The 22,579-nt window shown below is 39.2% G+C and overlaps 1 protein-coding gene across 1 annotated transcript in view; it reads right to left on the bottom strand.

Moving 5' to 3' along the window:
* The window catches only part of Efcab3 (EF-hand calcium binding domain 3), a 362,829-nt gene that overhangs the window by 225,864 nt on the left and 114,386 nt on the right, over window positions 1-22,579 (bottom strand). Inside the window, exons 41-48 of the mRNA XM_087909544.1 lie at window positions 21,362-21,454; window positions 19,680-19,778; window positions 17,759-17,800; window positions 12,584-12,688; window positions 9,446-9,499; window positions 4,535-4,636; window positions 2,930-3,025; window positions 2,223-2,324 (exon numbers count right to left, since the gene is read on the bottom strand). Coding sequence (XP_087765670.1) covers window positions 2,223-2,324; window positions 2,930-3,025; window positions 4,535-4,636; window positions 9,446-9,499; window positions 12,584-12,688; window positions 17,759-17,800; window positions 19,680-19,778; window positions 21,362-21,454 — 693 coding nt within the window. The remainder of the gene's footprint in view (window positions 1-2,222; window positions 2,325-2,929; window positions 3,026-4,534; window positions 4,637-9,445; window positions 9,500-12,583; window positions 12,689-17,758; window positions 17,801-19,679; window positions 19,779-21,361; window positions 21,455-22,579) is intronic.

Here is a 22,579-nt window from a genome sequence, read left to right on the forward strand (position 1 = left end):
GAATACATTAAGTGTGGATAGGATGAAATTTTAGTGTCTTACCCCTTCACTTCTCTTTCAGGGCCTTTGTATCACACATATTAAACCTACTAAGGTAAATCTTTCAATTGCATATAAAACTTGAATAAAATCCTGGCAAAGAATGTGAAGATTATAAAGACGGTGTAGAAGCCATCAGTTCACAAAGATGGTAAGGGCTCTCGGAGCCGAGCGTCTTCTGTGTTCCTGATCTCACGTTCTCCCATTTCCCTTCACTGAACCTCATCTTAAACTTTGGGATTCTCAATGGATTAAAGGATAAGAGCTAGAAATTTCTTATTGTTTGACAATTTCCCACAGTATGTACTGAGTTTTGGATTTTTTTTTTAATCTTCCACCCCTAAAATTACCAGTCTCTTCTACAGAAAGAAACCTTCTTCTGGACAACCTCCTCCTAAGTTACAAAGTATTTCCCCCACTGAGTTTAATTAAGGTTGTTTGCCTGAGTGGGAGTTTATTTCCCGGAACATGAGCAACTTATCATGGGCTTCACCAGTGAGGAAAATGACAGCTCTCCCCCAGTACCCACTAACTGCCCACAGACTCCCTTCAGTGCAGGGTGGGGCCTCATGCACTCCTCCCCCAGGTATGATGACATAGTGGCAGGCCCAGTCTTGTACAGGTCTTGATATGTAACCCCCAGCTGAGCTCACCAATACAATGAGTTAAGATGCACTATGTCTCATCTTTGATGGGATTTCTCAAATTAAAAGAATGTATTTCTTAGCATTTCTTAAGATAAAATAATAATGCCTCCTAAAAGTTTTTCTTTTTGGAGTGATTCCCTACTTAAGCAGGAAATAGGATTGTGTGGTAAAGGACTTGGGAAAATAAAGCTAATACTGACTCAGAGGCCTTCTCACTGGTGACTAGCTTTTGTTTGTTAGTTTGTTTTGTTTTTTGAGACAGGGTTTCTCTGTATGTCCTGTAACTTTCTCTGTAGACCAGGATGGCCTCAGACTCACAGAAATCCACCTGCCTCTGCCTCCCAAGTGCTGTGATTAAAGGTGTACGCCATCACCACTTGGTGACAACTAGTTTTTAAGAGTGTTAAATGGTGCTACAAAAGCTTCAGAGGAGAAATGTTATCAACTGTCTTTCCAAGCTACAGATCCTTCAATTTTCAATAACTGGTCCAGAAAAAAAAAACAACAGTGGTGTAATAGTGGCATTAAAGTATCAGGAGTACCACAAACTGATTGTTCTTAAAGTCCATTTAATATAAGGAACCCATACAAGAACCTCATGCCTAAATAAGAATCTGTGGCTCATGAGGCCAGAGGCTCTAGAGGGGAAACCTCCTACAGTCATGTTAAAACCAGATACAGATTAACTGCCTTCTAACTACTTTTCCTTATACCTGTATCTTAGTATGGATCTCACTCTCCCATCAAAGAAGTTACTTTTTACAGCAGGCAGAAGCTATTACAGAGAACCACAATGAATCCAAGTGCAAAGAATAAGTAACTGTTGAGTCCTATTCCCAAATGGGATAGTGATAACACAATCCCTATACCCAAGGCTCAAGGAATATCAAAGAAGGGGAAAAATAAAGATTTAAAGAGCCCCAGGACCAGGAGGACAAACGTAAAACAGTGTCTTACGGATATAACAGTGATGATGTACCCAGGAAAATCCCACCAGTCCACACTGCAGCCACAAATGGGAGAAAGAAAAAGAGAGCCACAAGGGCCCACCTCTAGTTGAAGAGATTAGGCAGCTGAGAGCTGCTCAGGGAGAAGAGGCAGTTTTCCTCAAGGACAAGCCCCCTGATAGGACACCTGTGCCCAAGTGGCCAACCCCACACCCAAGTACATATGGACAACAGTAATGGGTCTCAGTAGCTCGCTCATACATATATGCATATATAATTATAAATAAAGACATAATGTGTATGCATATATAATTAGATAAAGACATAATATATGTGCATATATATAAAATCATAGATAAAGGCATTAATATGACAGAGGGCTGAGGAGACACAAAGGACGGGGTGGGGAAAGGTGGGGCAAATATGATGAAAATATGTGGTACTCACATGTGAAAGTCATAAGAAATTTAAAAAACTAAAGTCAGTACATTAGTTATTTACGAACAGAAAATAATTGAATTGTAGAAAATCTTCTAAATGAACATATAAATCTCTCTGAAGAAAACGACTTGTCATTTCACATTCTCACCTTCAGTCGGTAGGTAATTCACCAGTTCCGAGGGCTGGAACTGAATTTCAGGTTCCATTTCCTCGTATTCAGAGATTGTTTTCATGTCGTCACCATTTCTTCCTTCAAAGCAAAAGAAATACTTCTGGAAACATTGTGCATGTGACACAGTCCACTAACACACACACACACATATGCGCGCGCGCACACACACACAGGCACGCACGCACAATCTCACTATACTTTAGATAAAGAGACACAACCCTTGTGTATGCCCAGTGGATCTTTGGATGCATTTCCTGAATTCTAAAATGAATTAAGGGTGAGGCAAAAGACCATGTACCTTTAAGTCTAGTCATTCCATGGAGGATTGATTCCAGGACCAGCAGCAAAAAAAACAAAGACAGGGATACTCAGACCCCCTATAGAACATAACATAATATTTGGATACAATGTATATGCATCCTTCTAGACTTTTTTTCTCATCTCTAGATTAACTTTAATACCTAATACAATGTAAGTACTATGAAAATACAAGTAGTCACATATGGCTATTAAGTACCCAGCAATAACTTGGTGAATGAAGAAATGAAGAAATGGTGAAAACATCAATTCACATTACTAAATTAAAAGGAACAAGTTATTCTTACTCAAACTAAACAAACACTATCAACATCAGCTTCAAGCCCCAAGTTCTCTTGAGGGTACAATGCTCTGGCATCACTTACCATAATCTGGGGACTTTGAGGGTGATTCCTCGGGTGTCAATTTGAAAGTCATGTTTCCAAGTAGACTGTCAAGATCACGAACATCCACTTGCATTCCTTCAAAGGACAGAGACATAAGGAGGTTGAAATACAAGTCAAAATAAAATAAATGTAAATTTTTTGTACCATGCATATTATGTCAACATAAAAAGGCACCTCAAGCAAGGTCCTTAAGTATTCAAGGGGATTGTTAATAAACTGAAATCAATCTATTTGCTTATTTTAATGCTGAAAATAAGCATAAAAGAAACTACATGTTTAAAGAGAATTAAGAAATAACTAAGGTTATCTATAGCAGTTAGACAGTCAATTTAAAAGTTTGAACATAAATATTTAAACACATGGTAGGATTTGTTTGGTTACTACATCTTGATCTTTATGAGCCTCTCGAAATAGTTTGTTTCCTTCTCCCAAATTTTGATACCTTTGCCAGTTTTGTTATTTCTACTACTGGCACTGAAAGAAACCTAAAATAAATATAACATTTTTTAAAAATAAAAGAGGAAATTACTTAGTATATACAATGTAGTATATTATTAAAATTAATTGTATAAATATATGAGATTGATTACTGTAAAATTAATAAGAAAGGAAGAACAAAAGCAAAACAAAGCACTTCTGCTAATTTGGCTTTTTTATTTTATGTGCATGGGTGTTCTGTGTACTATGTCTGTGCATCAGTCATGTGCCTGGTCCTTGTGAGGGTCAGAAGAGGGTGTCATATCTCTTAGAACTGGAGTTACTGGTGGTTGTGAACCACTATTAGAGTTGAGAATTGAACCTGGGTCCTCTGGAAAAGCAGCCAGCGCTCTCAACTCCTAAACCACCTCTCCAGCTCTAATCCGGACTCTTGATTTGTGTTTTCCTCACTCTCAGTAGTTTTCACACACTGTTGTCACCTACTCTTATATACATTTCCACTAGCCATTAACAAATCCATGCCCCAAATGATGGTTGAGAAAGAGATATTATGCTAATTTGTTCACAAATGCAAACCATGAGATTACTTTGATCCTAGAATGTACTCATCTCAAAATAATATATGAAGCAAATTTTTATTATGGTAAACGTATCAATTCTTTGGCACCTGACACAGCACCAAGTGAGTTAATGCAAAAATACTTCCTTGTTTCATATTTTTTCCTACTACAATGGCCTTTCCTCTATTAACAAATTCACACAACTCTCTGCTTCCTCCTATTTCCCTGTAGGTCTTAAACCAGTACAGCTCAATGGAATGAAATGTCATCACCAGCCTTCCTTATCCCTGGTGACAAGATTTGTGATTCGAAAGGCATGTGTACGTTCTATTAAGTGACAATTTATACATTTCTAAATATTAAAGTTAGCTTTATCTGAGATTATAGATATTTAGTATTATCTCTTATTTATAAAAGTTACATAATTATCATAGGTGGTTGGATAATGCAAATTTCTAAGAGTATTATCACAACTCCCTTATAACTCCACAGACATTGGCAAGGCTGAATAATTGGATGACTATTCTAACTCTCCTGAAGACATATCAACTGTTTTGAAATTTTATCTAATACTGAAAATGTTCACCATAAGCTGGAAATGACTTCTGCTCCCGCTGTTCTCTGGACACTCTCTCTCTCTCCGCATCTTTTAAGGCACTTTCCACAGCGCTGATATCAATTTCTCCTCCTCCAGAGGAAAAACAGAGAAATATGAAATGTTTTCTTAACTATTATAATCCCAAATTATGAAGGATGAGTTAAGTCATCATACTTACTAAACAATAAAGATTAAGTTGCAAATATAGAGAATTATTTTAATTTTAGAAAATTTTTGCCACCACAGTGATGGCTATAAAATAATATCTCATCGTTAAAGTTCAAGTCACTTAAAGATTATTTGTAAAATTGGTAGAAACACATATACAATTTCGTGTATTTGATTAGGGTAGAAATCAAGAGTAAAAGATTTAAGAAAATGTCAATAAGCTTAAAAAATAAGGAGCACGTTTCTAAATAAACCATACATCAAATCTATTCTAAGTGGAAGTAAGAATGTGTTTAACCTTAACAGTGACAGTCTGTGCCACTTTGTCTGAAAGTCAGAGGGTTTGAGCTTACTTTGCATTATCAAAGTTGTTGACAACAGGTGTGACGACAAAACAAGGTGTCCTCATCTAGGGCGTAGTTACTTGGTGTTTTGGACATTAAGATGGCCCACAGAGGTGGATCCACCCCACCATGACCATAGGTCAGAGAATTCAAGCATACTCCTGTGCTCCTTCTTTTAAAATAGGAGGTTGACATCGGGTACTTGGTCTAGAGTGTGTTCACTGCCCCAAACATCAACTACTTTGCTCAGGATATAATGGCTTAATGTCTCAAGTATTGAAGCAAGTAACTGTTCTGATTGTCCTCTGAGTAATGTTAAAGCAGTCTTTTAAGTCCCAGAACCTTCATCTGGCGATGGATGGAGATAGAGACAGAAACCCACATTGGAACACTGGACTTAACTCCCTAGGTCCAAACGAGAAGCAGAAGGAAAGAGAACGTGAGCAAAGAAGGCAAGACCAGAGGGAACCTTCATCCGACGATGGATGGCGATACAGACGGAGACCCACATTGGAGCACCGGACTGAGCCCCTCAAGGTCCAAATGAGGAGCAGAAGGAGGAAGAACATGAAAAAGGAAATCAGGACTGCGAGGGATGCGATCACCCACTGATACAAGGGGACTGATCTAATGAGAGTTCACCAAGGCCAGTTGGACTGGGACTGAACGAGCACGTGATCCAACCAGATTCTCTGAATGTGGCCGGATTCTCTGAATGTGGCTGGCCCGGAGTCTTTCTGAAAAGCCATTGACAATGACACTGGGATTTGTTTCCTCTGCATATACTGGATTTTTTGGGATCCAGTCTGTTTGGATACTCACCTTCCTGGACCTGGAGGGAGGGGGGAGGAACTTGAACCACCCACAGGGCAGGAAACCCTGACTGCTCTTAGGGATGGAGAGGGAGGAGGAGAGGGAGTGGGGGGAGTGGGAGGGTGTTGGGAGGGGGGCAGAAATGGAAACTTTTATAATTTAATAAACTTTGAAAAATAAATAAATAAACAAACAAACAAATAAATAAATAAATGTGGGAAGACTCAGAATTCAACATTCAGGATCCGCTGAGATGCCCTCCCAGTACGATCCTGTGTCTCTGTGTTTCTTTCTTATCTCTGTTCCTCCTACCTTACGTTTCTAATCAACACACCCCTACCCTGAAAGGTACAAACCCGCTGTGGCTAGGATTGTGGCAGAAGTCACACCAAAATGGTGGCTTATGACAGTGCAGTGGGTACCAGCAATGCTAGTGAGACAAAGACTTCACGGAAGACAGATACCTAAACCCGCCAGTGCTTTGTTTCAGATAAGTAACTTGCATTATTTAAGTTGTCATCCATCAATAATTACCATGAATTTAAATGGAATAAATTCTGTGATTCCAAGACAGGTTACATGAATTTAAAATCAAAGCAGATAAAACCCAAGTCCAGCCAGAAATTGCTTTCGCCAGTAAAGATATGAACAAACTAAACATACAAGGAGAGAAAAAGATGCTTCACACAGATGCAAGTCAAGCTTAAGCAGGATTTTTTTATACCACACAAGAAAAATAGACTCTAAGACAAATACTAAAGTGGCTGGAGAGATGGCTCAGTGGTTAAATGCGCTTGCTGCTCTTCCCAGGTTCTTGACCCAGGTTCAACTCCCAGCACCCTCATGGCAGCTCAAAACCATCTTTAACTCCAGTTCCAAGGGATCCAATACGCTCTTCTGGTCTAGGTGGGCACCAGGCATACATATAGACAGTGCATAGACTGTACATATACGGGCAAAATGTTCATACACCTAAAATAATAATTTAAAAAATTTAAAACTGAAAAAGGGGCAAAGAAGGTCACAATATAATAGTCAAGGAATCAGCTTAAAATATATAGCTATTTAAAATGCATACATAGTCAACATTTAGCTGTCAATTTTATGAAACAAACATTATTCTATCTAAAAGGAGTGATAGATAACAATATGATAACATGGAGAGACTTCAATACCCATGTTCATCAATGGACAAATAACGCAGAACAAAACAATGAAGAAATGTGAATTAGATGCTATTGTAGCCTAATGACATGGACAGAACATTTCCTCTAACAGCTGTAGAGTACACATCATTTTCATCAACACACAGAATATTCTGCTGGAAAGAACTGTATTATCGCACCATAAAGTAACTACCAATACATTGTCTAGAGGACAAAACTAGAAACTTAAAACACTAGCCACTTTGAAAATTATTCAAATATACAGATTACGTATCATGCTATTTAATGAACAGTGGGCCACTGAAAAAATTAGTGGAAAATTAAAATTATTTGCCGAATAAGTGAAAGTGGAAGCATAGCTTATGGCACACAGCAACAAAAGACCTACTAAGGAAAAAGTTTATTCCAATAAGCACCAACACCAAAATCAAACAATCTTTCTGAAAAAGGAATTGTGAAGGCAATCCACTCAGTCAGAGATTCAGTGTGAAAATAAGTTTAACAAAGGAAAAGAAAGGCCTCTACAATGAAAACCATCAAACATCAATGCAAGAAACTGAAAAAGACAAATAAAGTAAGGTCTTTTTTATAAGCATGCATTAGAAGACACAATAAGACTGTGAAAAGTTCACATAACTCAAAGGAATGTATAAATTCAGTGCCACTTCCGTCAAAATATCAATGGCATTGTTTACAAAACTTTAAAAAAAAAGCTAAAATGCACATGAAAGCAAATAGGCCACAAATAGCCCAACAATTTTAAACATTAATGAAGTTAGATGCACTGTAATACCTAGATTCAAGACATGCTACAGAGCTACAATAACAAATGTGGCATGCTACAAACCTATAGTAATCAATGCAACAAGGTACAGAGCTACAGTAACTAATGTAGCATGGTACAGAACTACAGTAACCAGTGTAGCATGGTAAAGAGATGCAGTAACCAATGTGACATGGTACAGAGCTACAGCAACCAACGTGACATGCTATAGAGCTACAGTAACTAATGTAGCACAGTACAGAGCTACAGTAACCAGTGTAGCATGGTAGAGAGCTACAGTAATCAATGTAGCATGGTACAGAACTACAGTAACCAATATGGCATGGTACAGAGCTACAGTAACCAATGTAGCATGGTACAGAGCTACAGTAACCAATGTAGCATGGTACAGAGCTACAGTAACTAATGTAGTACAGTACAGAGCTACAGTAACCAATGTGGCATGCTACAGAGCTACAATAACCAATGTAGCATGGTACTGGCATAAAAATCAGGGTAATATTTGAAAAGACATAAAACCACTGCCTCAAATAAATACACATACTTCCCTTGTTGTAGTCCTATTTCACAACAGCCCAAGTATGAAAACAAACCAGGTGAATGAATAAAGAAATGAGGCATATATACAGAATAGAAAATTATTGGTCAGAAAGAATGAAATACTGTCACTTGTAACAAGCTGGATGGAACAGAAGAACATTATGTTAAATGAAATAAAATCAAATATTACATGTCTTTCTTATAAATAAAAACTTTTACAAAAATCAATTTGATTGTAGGATAGTGATTATTAATTAGGAAACATGGCAGGGGAATGCTAATAGGAGGTTAAATAATGGTATCAAAACATAAATACAAAGAATAAATTCTAGTTTTTCACACTGGGGTGACTATAGGTCACAGTAGCCTATTTTATATTTTATGAGGAACTAGAAGAATCAGAAAGTTCCAAATAAAAACAAATAATAAACAGATTAGAATGTTAATTACTCTGATTTTATCAGTACATTTTGTGTACATGTGTTGAATTATCAACTTAATTGTAAGCATGATTATTATATGTTAATCAAAAATAAAATATTTTTTAAAATATTATAAAAACCTGGGTCTTTAAGCCTGTATGTAAGATAATACAGCATGTACATATAACCAATACACAATGTCTCATCTTTTCAGACAACTATGCATTCTTGGCAATGCCTAATAAAAAGTAAATTCCATATAAATAATTGAGAGAATATTAGTATCTGAGAGAATATTATTGAGACACTTAAAGTCTGTACTTTTAACACAGACAAATTTGTTTTCCAAATATTTATGATCATATGATTGAATCAGTGTGCAGAAAGCACGGGTATGAGGGTCAACTATAATTACCTCCAAATAGAAAAGGGGAATGACTATAAAGAGAGACAAGAATCTTCTAGATTATTGGTTATCTCTACCTCATCATCTAAGTGGAGGTTAAGTAGGAATAGGAATAAATTCATTTGATGATAATTTTAAGCTGGTTATATGTGAATATGTAAGAAATTTGGGTCATATCTCAATAAAATATTTGTTATATAAAATATAGCTTAGTGTAAAGAATTAGAGCTTTTACTTTACATAAGTTCTCACTGACCTGAGGCAACTTCTAGTATATTCACCAGTGAGTCTAGATCCGTCTTCCCCTTATCTGTAAGAAAACATAAATTCAAGCAATTTTAAATAATGACCTAGGAAGTAACTAAAGTTTTATATCATGCATCATTATTGAGGTTAACTTTAATTGCATAATCCTTCATTTTGAAGGATTGATTCTTGTTAGTAAACTGTCCCTTGACCATTGAACCATACATGCTCTCTGGACCTGGGAAAATTATGTTCCTTCTAGACTATGATTCTTCTTTGCAAGCATAATAAAAAAATACCGTTTATGCAGGTTAATTCTGGGAATGCCATCAATCTTTGCCCAGAAAGACAAACACCATCTGTTCCCTCTCATACATGATGACAATAACCTCTAACTATTAAACATGAATACCAAGGTGGGTGTAAATGTAGTTTTTAAGAAAAAAAGAGCTCAAGAGATAATATGTTTACTCTCTCTCTCTCTCTCTCTCTCTCTCTGTGTGTGTGTGTGTGTGTGTATGTGTGTGTGTCTGTGTGTATGTGTGTGTGCGTGTGTGCAGGGATGCACATGTACATATAGAGGCCAGAAGACAGCTTTAGGAGTCAGTTTTCTCCTCCCTCCACTTGGCTTCTCGAAATCAGCTCAAGTCATCAGGCTTGGCAGCAAGCACCTTTTATTCACTGAGCTATCTTGGTGGCCTAAGACTATACTTTTCTAAAAATGATTTATTCTGAAATGTTGCAATTATAACATATGTTGAAAGAGTTGCATAATGGACAATTTATGCTCACTGTCTAGATTTGACTGTTAATATTTTGTCATACATTGTTCCACCCATCTTCCCATTATATGTATGATAATTTGAGGCAGAACTGGCATTACAGAGTGTGTGATGCAGAAAAGTAGTGTGTAGTGATATTTTGTCTGTAATCAAACAAATAAAACTTGCTTGAAGATCGGAGTGCAGAGCTAAGCCACTAGTTAGTCAAGCAGTGGTTGCACACACCTTTAATCCCAGCACACAGGAGATGGAGGCAGGTGAATCTTTGTCAGTTCAAAGCCACACTGGGCTACACAAGATTAAATCTGCCTAAAAGAGAGAGCTCACACAAAGGTGATCCCAGCACTTGGGATGACAAGCCTTTAATCCCAGAACTAGGGAGGTATTGATAGGAGTTATATAGCTGGACAGAGAGAGGAATATAAGGCAGGAGGAGACAGGAGCTCAGATGCAGTCTGAGGATGCAGTCTGAGGTTTCTTAGAGAGAGATTCAGTCTAAGGAGTTATAGAGACAGGATTGCTCCTTTTGGTCTGAGCACTGGTAGAGGTAAGAACTTTCTAGCAGTCGGCAGCTCTGCTTCTCTATCTTTCTGCATTAACTCCTATATCTGACTCTTGGTTTTATTATTAAGACCAATTAGAATTTGTGCTGCATTAGAGATATGGAAGAGCAAGAACAAAACATGCTCCTTTAGTAACTTAGGTGATAGCATGAATGAAGCCACAAATGAAGAGCTACTAGACCAGACAGGGAAATCTTAAATTTTATTTTAAATATGCCCCCAAAAGATTCCTTTCTATGGGATATCTAGTGGAAATGTCTAACAGCCCCTTGCATGTCCAATTTTGAAACATAGGTCAAAGTTCTACATAAAATTTATCTGCATGTAAGTAATTGGTAAAGGTATTAATGTCAATAAGATTTTCCAGAGATAGCATGTAAACTAAACATTAAACATGAGGAAGACTGACACTGGGAGAATGAGATGGAAATGGAAGAACTAAAATTTTAACTTCAAAATTATCACTAGTATCAAAGACACGAGAGAGCATCCATAGGTAACAGAATGAATAAGGACTAGTAAGGCAACAGGGGATACACAGCCTGAATCAGCCATCTCCTGGGACCAGGCAAGACTTCCAGTGCAGAGATTGAGACACCAACCCAGTCATGTAACCTTCAATCTACAGTCTTCCCTGCCTATGAGATGTGTTGGGGTAAGGGTGACGTAGCGAGTGTGGGAGTCACCACTAATGACTGGTCCAGTCTGAGCCTATGCCATGAAAGGGAGCCCACACCTGATACCACCTGGAGCGCCAGGACCCAGAGGTTGGACTACCCAGAGACCTAGGATAGAACCAAACACGACTGGAGAAAAAAAAAAAAGTCAAAGTAATGATGCCTAACAATATTCTGCCATACTCATAGATTGGTGCCTAGCACAGTCATGATCAGAGAGGCTTCATCCAGCAACCACTGAAAATAGATGTAGAGACCACAGTCAAACATTAGGGTGAGATCTGGGAATCCTGAGGAAGAGAGAGAGGAAGGATTGCAGGAGCCAGAGGGGTCAAGAACATCACAAGAAAACCCACAGAATCAACTAACCTAGGTTCATAGGGGCTCACAGAGACTGAACCGACAACCAGGGAGCCTGCATGTACATGACAGTTATGCCTTGGTCTTCTTGTGGGAATCCTGACAATGGGAGCAGGAGCTGTCTCTGATGCTTTTTTTGTTTTGTTTTTTTGGTTTTGTTTTTGTTTTTGTTTTGGTCTCTAACTCTTTTGCTGAACCCTTTCCTCATATTGGGTCACCTTGCCCAGCCTCAATACAAGGAAGGTGCTTAGTCTTATTGAACTTAATATGCCATGTTTTGTTGATGTCCTGCCCTAGGAGCAGGAGTAAATGAGGGTAGTTTGGGACAAAGGTGAGGTTGGGGGAGGGGCACGTAAGGGACTGGGAAGACAGGAGGGAGGGGACACTTCAGTTCATTAAGAAGACAGACTCTGAGACTGGTGTTCTCAGAGAAACCTGACTGAGGTCAGAATCAGAACACAGAAGCACATGGGAAGTGTAGAAAGGATACACTTGAACTTCCTATTCATTTCTCTTCCCACCGCTTTATTCTGCTTCCCAGACATTCGTTGCTGTGGAAGGAGACCTTGCAGTGATAGGCTAGGCAAATGCTTTACCCCAGATCTGGACTTAGAAAATGAAGACAGCCTTTGCTCTCAGTCTGTAACTGGGTTTTCTGAGACTATACATTATTTTTTCTTATCAGTACAAAATTGTTTTCAGAAATAATAGTCTATAAACTTCAAGAACTCCTGAAGGTTGTTTTTCTATATCGAAAACTAGTTACCATCAACTGAGAGGTTTCTTTTCAGCTCTTCAACTTCTCCTTTGGTGAGTTTAATATCCATCTTCCTGAGTATGCTGTCCAAGTCCCTGATGTCTACTGTCTCTGCTTAGTAAAGAGAAAAATCGACATGGAAGTTCTCACTAATGCTGACATGTCTCTCGTTCGTGCATATTAGCTATAACTTTTTGGCAAGAAGGCAATATTCAATACGGTTAGCTTATTCCCACCCACTCTCACTGTGGAAAAGCAAACACACCACAAATTACCTCCAGTGCATTATTTCTATTGTAATAGGAAGTTCTGCCAAGGTGAAAAGAAAAATTACTATGGCTATAATAAGAACACATTGGTATGAGTATTTTTCTCCACGATTCTCTACTTAATAGATTTTTTTTCAGTAATCCAACTTGATTTCCAGAGTTCCATTGTATAAAATGTGATGATCTTATCTGCCTCACAGACTTCCTGTGAGGGTGAGGTTACTCACATGTGAAGACCTAGAACTCCACCGAGCACACATCAGGTGTGGGATGCATGTTGGTAACTATTGTGAGTCAGTAGAGGACTGATTCTCTATTTAACAAAAGCCACAGCCATTGCTACATTAACCACAGTCACTGACGACAGCTATGACGACCCCTGATGACCGCCCTACTCTGTCAGTTCCAGGTCAAGGCTGATGTGAGAATGCGGTCTCAAAACGTAACGCTGATGACTCTTGAGGAACAGTACCTGAGGCTGACCTTTGATCTCCACACACACACAAGCACCTATGCTCACACAAACGTGCAAATACACACGTGGACACATACATACAGAAGACACTGATAGCTCCCTTTCATAAAATGAGTCAACTAGACAAACACCATTCTTTTAGATAAAGAGAAACTGGGTTACTTTAATGAGCAGAGTTAAATTCAGCCGTTAAACCTTTTGGGACCTTTATGCATAGCCAGAATAAGTGGAAGGTTGAGAAATGAGTTTTGTTTTTTTAGCATACCATATTGAATCTATCTGCACTTTACTTTGTCTTTTGTTAAATTTTAATATGCTGTTTATATACACCCATCAAGGATTTTTTTTTCTCTTCACAACTACTTCCTGATTTCTCCCTCTATCTCCTTAGCCTAAATTCCCTCTTTTCCATATTTGGACTCTAGGTCTGTAAGCATTCCGTGACACTGTTAGGTACTGTTTAATCTTGATGTTTACAAACAGGGAGTGAATGATTGGCTAGGATCAATATCCAAATATTTGTATCTCACAGAAGCCTCCCTGCAAATCTCCTCTGGAAGGAAATTCAACAACTCAACATTTCCCATTCCTCATCTGTGAAGTGAGTTGGTATGTTTCCTAGAATATTTTGAATGTCATTGGAATTAATTCTTCTCTCATTTGAAAGGCTAGGAATAGAGCCCAGAAAGATGTTTAAGAATTCTTAAACAGAGGGCAAAGCGAGATGGCTGCAGAATAACACTCTCCCGCCATCTTTGTACAGAATCTCCGTCAGAATGGATAATCACACATGAAACTACCCTCACAGAAGCTAAGGAAAAGTGAGAGAAGACAGGAAGGAGGGAGGTGATATACCACTCCTTCCCTAACTCCAAGAAGCACAGCATGGAGAGAGACACCTCCCACTTGGGAAACGATATGAAACTAAATGTAGTCTTCAGAACTGGAATACAGCACTGGACAAAGCCTTGTAGTCACCTGGGCTCATGGTCATGGACCGAGCCCTGGATTTATGTTAGTGGGTAGCCAAGGGAACACCTCTACCATGCCCCTTCTCAAACCTTTGCCAGCACAGCTTAACCAATTGCTGGGTGAACATAAGACTTTACCTTGGAATTCAGTGCTGGGTAGCTGAACCCAAAAGCTGAGCAGACTTCACCAGCTCCTCTCCCCTACCTGTGGATAAAGCCTCCAAACTTGCCTGTCTAGCAGGCAAAGACCAGTAACAGCAATCAGATGGACTTGGATTCTGTGTGTCAGCATCCCTGGATACCTGTAGATTTTTCAAACCACATACACACTCATAGCAACAGTCAGGTCATACAGAGTAGACCTTGTTCCCACCTCTGTGCTACTCTGATTTTAGCAGGCTGTGGGTAACAGCTGTGATTTCGTGCTGTAGCATTTGTAGCCGTGAAATTGCCCACCTTCTACTTTCCAAATTCTGAGGCAGTACAGCACAAAGAGAATCATTCTCTGCTTTAGGGAGGGGAGGGAGGTATGACTTGCTGATTTGGTGACTAAAACTGGATCCTTATGATGAAGCCAAGCCTGGGGAATTATCTGAACACAAGTCGATGGCTATGTAGAAGACATCTGGGCTACCCTGTCCCTGGGATGAACTAATATTTTCTCTTCCAGTCCAACCTTAAAAACAACTGCAGATTTGGGATAGCTTGGGCTTACAGCAGTCTCTAGTGTCGAAACAGTGACAGTACACCAAGTGTGGGCTGGCAGTAAATCTGGATTTGGGGCACACTTTGTGCTGAAATAGGAGCCGCAATCACAGGCACAGAAGACAAGTAGCTTGCCAGTGTTTCTAGGAGGAGGAAAGCCAAGTTATGAGGACTGGAGTAGACGCTTAAGCCTCAGTGTGCAGATGATGAAAGAGGTCCCAAATCTCCAAGAACTAAAGGGAACCATGGTCAAGTTTAACAGACAAGATGAGGCACCAAGATCTGAGGCTAGAAGCTAGGGAATGGGCTGGCAGGTAAGGAGTTAGCTGCACAAGGATGGTACCTGTGTTTGAATCCTCAGCACCCAAGTAAAATCTAGACGCTTCGTCGCATGCTTGTAACATAGCAGGGTAGAAATAGCCTGTAACCTAGATAAGGTAGAGATAGGAGTATCCCTTGGATTTGTTGGCCAGCCTAACCAACAGTAAGAGACTCAGGCTCAAAGAATGAGGTAAAGAATTAGAGAATGACTGAGGAATACACGATGTCAATCTCTGGCTTACACATACACACACACACACACACACACACGCACACACACACACACACGTTATCAGTAAAAACTCTAATAAATTTAAAATAGCTGTTTTAAGGACATTCAAAGAACTTTAAGGAAACAAGAAATACTCATTGTGAATCTTATTTTGGGCCTCGTGATTTGTTTTACAGTTGACACAAAAGTTAACTTGGTAAACCACTGAGATTCACAATGAGGAATTTAATTGTGAAGCAGAATATAAGACACTGACATGATTTTCACCAGAGTCATATTTCTATAATTCTTCCATGCACCATAAGTAAATGATAAATGAGCTCTCATAAAACAATAGTACACATATCCTGTGTTTATTAACACACTGCAATGCTAAGCCACACTGTGGTGTTAGATCAATGATATAAGAGTTTAAGGAATTCTTCTCCAAACCCACCATTTGATGTTTTCCCTGAGCTATCAAATCTGCTCTTTTTATACTCAAGGAAGAAAATGAAACTTACAGAATATCTAGCAAGCCACACAGCATTTAAATTATAAACAACAGAAAGTTATTTTCAAATAAAACATCAGCTGTGGGTGAATGTTCAAGATCAAGGTATTGTCCAGGGCAGGTTTTTTTTGTTTTGTTTTGTTGGTCAAATTTTTGCGCTAGAGTCTTTGGAAAATAGGGACTCTCAGTTGTGAAAATGTCTCCACAGATTGGCCTGTTAGCAAGCCTTTGGAACATTTTTCTTGATTAATGATTGATGTAGAAGGACCCAATTCACTGTGGATGGTGCCACCCCTGGGCAGTTGGTCTTGGGTTGTATAAGAAAGCAAGCTGGGCAAGCTATGGAGGGCAAGCAATGAAGCAGCACTCCTCCATGGCCTCTGCTTCAGTTTCTGTCTTCCAGCTCCCAACTTGAGCACCAGCCTCACTTCTTTTGATGAATGGCTGTAATACGGGACTGTTTCCTCCCTGAGTTGCTTTCAATCATGGCATTTTATTACAGCAATGGAAACCTATGACAGGGAAGAAACATCCACTGGGAGGAATCCTGACACCTTTCCTGGATAGAATTATGGCTAGTCCAACTAGGATGCCTCTAGTTGTAGGAAAGTAGACACTGCAAATTTATTGGACTTTATTGGCAATGGCAACATTGTTTGGAGCTAAGGAAGTTCCAGGGGCTGCACCGTGGAACGCAGTAGCAATTTCCATCAAGTACTCCAATCCCTTCTATTCTAACAACTTAGTGGAAACACTCTTGTTGGTAGGATGAATCCCAAGGTTCCATACGTCATCTGAGTGCCCGTTACTGGAGGAGCTGGAGTACATCCTTTCACAATGGGGAAAGTTCCCTTAACTCCTTCCTGCGGGGCAGCCTATCACTCCTCACCACCACATTCCTTCCTCACAGTGTCTGCACTCCTCTTGTGTGAGCTCCAACTGCTTCATTTTGGTGGTCCAGTTCTTCCATTCACCAGTGTTCTTGGAAGTTCATCAAACCTTGCCTCCAGAATGATGTAGTGCTCCTGTCAAGCTGTCAAGCCGGCTCCAGCTCTGGCTCCAGCTCCCACAGTTATTGAGACTCCTAACTGTTGTGGTTCATGTGGCCCTGCTGATGCTTTTCCATTTTAGTGATTGCCTTCCAGCCCATAGCATCCTCATACTCAGAGAATTCAGGCTGTATAAATCTGGGTGGTTGTACCAACTCCTTGTGAAATTGCTGAGTGTCATTAGAAGCATCCTCCCCAAAAGTTCCTCTTCATCATCTAAGTGGGCCATAAGCAGCACATTCGGAGGCTGAGGAAATGTGATTAACAAGAAGGGGCCTTCACCACGTCTATTCTGAGCTTTCCAGGCAAGTAGGTCACCTTTGACACAAAAAGCTAATCTTGGGCCAGCGAGAAGACTCGGTGGGTAAAGCTTGTTACACAGCCTGATAACCTGAGTTTGAGCTCCAGATCCCAAAAGTTGCCCTCAAACCTTCACAAGTACTCTCTGACACATGTACCCACACACATGTACACATATAAGCACATACATGCATACACATGCAAACAAGAAATATATCTTTAAGTTAAAAGCTAAGCCTCAGAAAACTTCAAGCTTTCAATCTCCTAGCCTCAGCCTCCTGAGTTCCGGGATAATAGGCATGCACTAGAATGCTTGGCAAAAATATATTTTCAAAGCACTGGTATCTCCTCCACTTTGAATCAGCTTACCTGAAACTTGAGGAACTTCACCCAATAGTTTGCTAAGCTGAACTGCAAGACAAAGTACAAAGCACAGAGACCACTGTGAGATTCACAAACAATGAAAAAGTCTTAACTATGAAACAACACAGGCAACCCACATGATTTTCATTATAGTCACATGTCTATATTTCTATCCCATCCCACAAAAACACGAGAAATGAGCTCTCTTAGAATAGCACACATACTCTGTCATCTGAAGTATTATAATGTTAAACTACATTAGGGCATTAGAATAATGACTTAAAGGAGTAACGAGATCGGAAGAAGTGTTTGCTGATCTTGTTTTTTTCTTTTTTTTGTGTGTGTGTGTGTGTGTTTTCTGATCTTGAAGAGGACTGGAGTTCAGTTCCCAGCACCCACATCAGGCCGTTCACTATCACCTGTGACTCCAGCTCCAGGGCATCCAATGCTCTCCTCTGGCCTCTGCAGGCACCTGTACTCAATGCACACATTCACACATAGATACATATGTAATTTAAAAATAACAAAAAAGTTAATTTTAAATAAAAATTTTCTAGACTCATTATTCTGATTTTTTTTTCTCTTGAGGTCTCTAATCTGTTTTTTTTTTGCTCAAGGAAAGAAAGAAAATTTAATTTAATAAATTTCTAGAGAGTCACGTTTTTAAAAATTCATAAAGAATGAAAAGTTATTTTTGAAGAAAAAAACTCTCAGTGTCTGGTGACAACCCTTCTAGTTGACAGGTGTGTGCATGCCACTAAATTGTAAAGCCTATGTGTGAAGTTAGGGATTTTAACATTTGAAAACATTAAGTTTCAAAAACGCTTAATGCTTTGGCCTGTGCCATAAATCCTACAACTTTAGCCTCTGAGTGTGGGGTCTAAAAGTATAGTTTTTAAAGCATTAGTATCTTAACCTCATCCTAGGAACAGTAGAATACGACTCCCTGGCTTACTAAATTGAACTTTCCCATCAAACACAGGACAAGATTCACATCACAAAGACCAAAATGAGATTTACAAACTGTAAAATTATTTTTCTCCCCCACATCTGAGGACAGGACCCAGGGCTTCATGCTTGCTAGCCAAATGTTCTACCACTGAGCTAAATCTGCAACCCCTGTGAAACTCTTAATTGTGAACAGAGCATATGAGATCGGACACATTCAAATTCCCAAACTGGCCCTTGTTCCAATTTGGAGTATGATTTAAAAGCAGCACCATCTTCCACCAGTATTTTGTGTGCATGCTTGTGCATGTGTGTGTGTGTGCATGTGTGTGTACAAGTACATGTGTACATGTGGTATGCATGTTGATGTCAGGTGTCTTCAATTCTTCCCTATCATATTTATTGAGACAGGGTCTCACTGAACCAAGAACTCAGTTGGCTAGCTGGCTGGCCACTAAGCCCCTTGAATTCTCCTGTCTCTACGTCCCCAGCAAGGAAATTACAGATGCACACTTCATAGCCTCACACTTGAGTAGTAAGCGCTTCACCAATGGAGCCATCTCCTCAGACCCACACTAGTAGTGTTTAAACTGATCATAACCATATTTAATCTGCGGTGAGGGTCTTTATTAATCTCATATTTCTAATACCCAAATTATTTTCACTTGTATTTTTTCCTATATGTTTCTTTCCCCCCTCTACTTTAATGCACCATAGAGGGAAGACACCTCTTGTAAACATTTTGTAATTTTCTTATCCAAAATACAGCTTAAAGTGCATGGTTTGTAACTTTGACTTTAAAACAATAAACATCAACTACCCTAAAAGTGAGGTTTATTTCAGCTAGAGAGAATTCATTCAGGCAGGATTATTTTAAGATATGTTCAGCTGTCTTTGGTGGCTCAAATTTCAGGAATGTGAGGTCAAAAACCCACTATCCCACACTCTGAGGAGTGATGTCTGGCATGCTCATAATTACCATGCCAACTCGGTGCCAGTCCTTCAGATGGTTCGTCAGAGAAATCCGGTCCCATTTTCTCCAAAACAGTGTCAAGTTCACTAACATCGCCCTTCCCCTCTAGGAAAGAGAACAAACTTTGAAAACGGTGTTACAACTCTATGATCTAAAAACAATGTCCATATATTATCCTTACTAGGTTCAAAATCTTTCCAAGTAAAACGAGATTTGATACCGAATCAGAAGCAAACTTTATTCCATTCGATTGATGTTGATGAAACATCTACTTGACCAAAGTCCTAAGAGGAAGTTGGCTGCAAGCTTCAACTGAGGTATCACCCTAGGCATTCCGTACCCACCAGACCTAACTTAAGGAAAAGCCAGCACTCGGTTGCTGTCGATCACGACACGTTTTTTGGTCAATAGCATTGCTGCTTTTGAAAACTTTTATTTTTCTGTTAATTTCTGCCCCGCTTACCAAGAATATGAGTTTCATGAACACAAGGAAATTGTCTGATTACATACTGCATCTCTTACACCTAGAGAGGCACCTAGAACTTCAAGACTCAGTAAAGACTGTTTAAATAAATTATCGAACTGAAAATACACAAAGCAAGATTAAAACTTTAGCTAAATGAATAAGTGTTATTTTGTTATGAAGTCTATCCAGAATGTGGTCTACACTGTTAGAAAATTCTCAGTTCCTAGTCAAAAACTGTAATGAGCACTATTTTCCAAAGTGCAAAGGACCAAAGTAGCATGTGTCACATACAGTAATTTTGTGTATACAGATTAAGATTTCTTATTTTTGTCATAATTTTGTACTCACCCTCTTTTTTAAGAAGATCAACTTCATCCAGAAGTGTATTTAGAGCTACTTTTCCATAAGTTGTAATAAAAATCATTTTGAAAACAGAATGCCTTACATTGCAAATCCACTAATGTATTTTAAATATATAAAACTAAGTTTTGATTAGAATCAGGACACTGCCATGATAGAATAAGAACCAGATCCTACCCATGAGCCTTCAGTCTACTCCCCATCTCTAGAAACTGCTGGATCAAGTTGCCTGCTTTCTTTCTTGTCTTCAGCACTTCTTGCTGTCCTACTTTCAAATCTTGTTCCTTCTCTTTCCATTTACCCATGTTCTTACCTTTCCTTTCTGTTTTCTTTTCCTAAACTAAGTCACTCCCAGCAAAGACATCCTGAAGAATTATTTACATATGACAGTTATACCAAAGAATTATAAAAGATAATTTTTAATAAATTCAGAGCACATTTTGATCTACATATTTTCACTTTTGTACATTTTAATTAAATTATGATTATATCATTTCCCCCTTCTTTTTCTTCTCTCTGCCTATCCCAAGTCCCCTCCCTCCAACTCCTTCCTTGTCTACATTTAAAAGCTTGAAAGCATAAAAATTAACCTTTTAGCTCAAAGCCACATTAATTCAGATAATTTCCAAAATACTTTTCTAAGGATGGCAAGAGGGAGTGGATGGTGTTAAGACACACGATTTTCCATTGCTGGATCATTTGAACACCTCAGATGGACAATACTTTGATAAATTCAAATTCAAGACTTAGTCTTTCTGAATATGTCACAAAGCTCCAATACAGAGAAATAAATGTAATTTAACAACTCCGTAAACATAAACCTAACTCCCTTAGATAATACCATAACAGCAGACATGCTTACTGTCAACTGGCAGATGTTGAACTTCTTTGTTTGTGAGTTTTTCTTCCAGCTTCGCCAGGACATTGTCTAATTTTGTGGTGTCAACCTTTCCTCCTTAAGAAAGACAAGACAAATATTTTTTACACAATTCATAATGGTGTGCATGATGTAGGTGGGTCTTCTTTCTGTGTGTTGCTTTCATTGGTTAACTAATAAAGAAACTGCTTGACCTGATAGGTCAGAACATAGGTGGGTGGAGTAGACAGAACAGAATGCTGGGAGAAAGAAATCAGAGGCAGGCAGACGCCATGAAGCTCCAGCCCAAGATGGACGCAGGTTAGTATCTTCCCTGTAAGCCACCACCTCGTGGTGCTAAACACATTAACAGAAATGGGTTAGTCAAGATGTGAGAGTTAGCCAGTACAAGGCTAGAGCTAATGGGCCAGGCAGTGTTTAAATGAATACAATTTGTGTGTTGTTATTTCGGGTGTAGAGCTAGCCGTGCGGGAGCCTGGCAGGACGAAAAGCAGGCTTGCTTGCCTCTTCACTACAGTGTGCATACACGACCACATATAATGTTTGGGCACTCACATTCTATTTCTAAACATTTGTTTCCTGGTTTCAAAGTACAAAGCAAGGCTGTCCAATGAAATGCTTTTCAAAGTTGATACAACATAAATATTAAAGTCATACAGAGGACCAGATATCATTAATCCTCTTCAAGCTTATAGTTATACCAGATAAGACTAATCCAAAGTTGTAAAATGTGAAATTGGTAATTGTCTACTAATAAATTGCATCATGAATAAAATAATTCAATTATTTTGTCTACTGGTTATAAACTAATCTAGAAATGGTATTTATCCCCTTTAAGACAATCAATTTCTCCAGAGTTCCAATTAGATATTCAGCTACTGAAATAATTTGATTATTGAGGTTTTATAAAATTAGCATTTCTAGGAGGAGCTTGGGCGTTCCCCAACCCCATAGACGCCCAGGTCGCCCTGCAGTGCTGGCTACCCCCTTCCGCCTGCCATCCCGGCTCCCATCCAGCAGGGGCCCTGACTTCTAGCAGAGGACCATCGGTGGGGTGAGTTTCCTTCGGGCCGTGGCAGGGTCCCGGTGAGGAGGAGCTTGGGTGTTCCCCGACCCCATAGACGCCCAGGTCGCCCTGCGGTGCTGGCTACCCCCTCCCGCCTGCCATCCTAGCTCCCATCCAGGTATGAATTCCTATATTTC

The sequence above is a fragment of the Myodes glareolus genome, chromosome 9 (assembly GCF_982192425.1).
Source record: "Myodes glareolus chromosome 9, mMyoGla1.1, whole genome shotgun sequence".
Lineage (NCBI taxonomy): Eukaryota > Metazoa > Chordata > Mammalia > Rodentia > Cricetidae > Myodes > Myodes glareolus.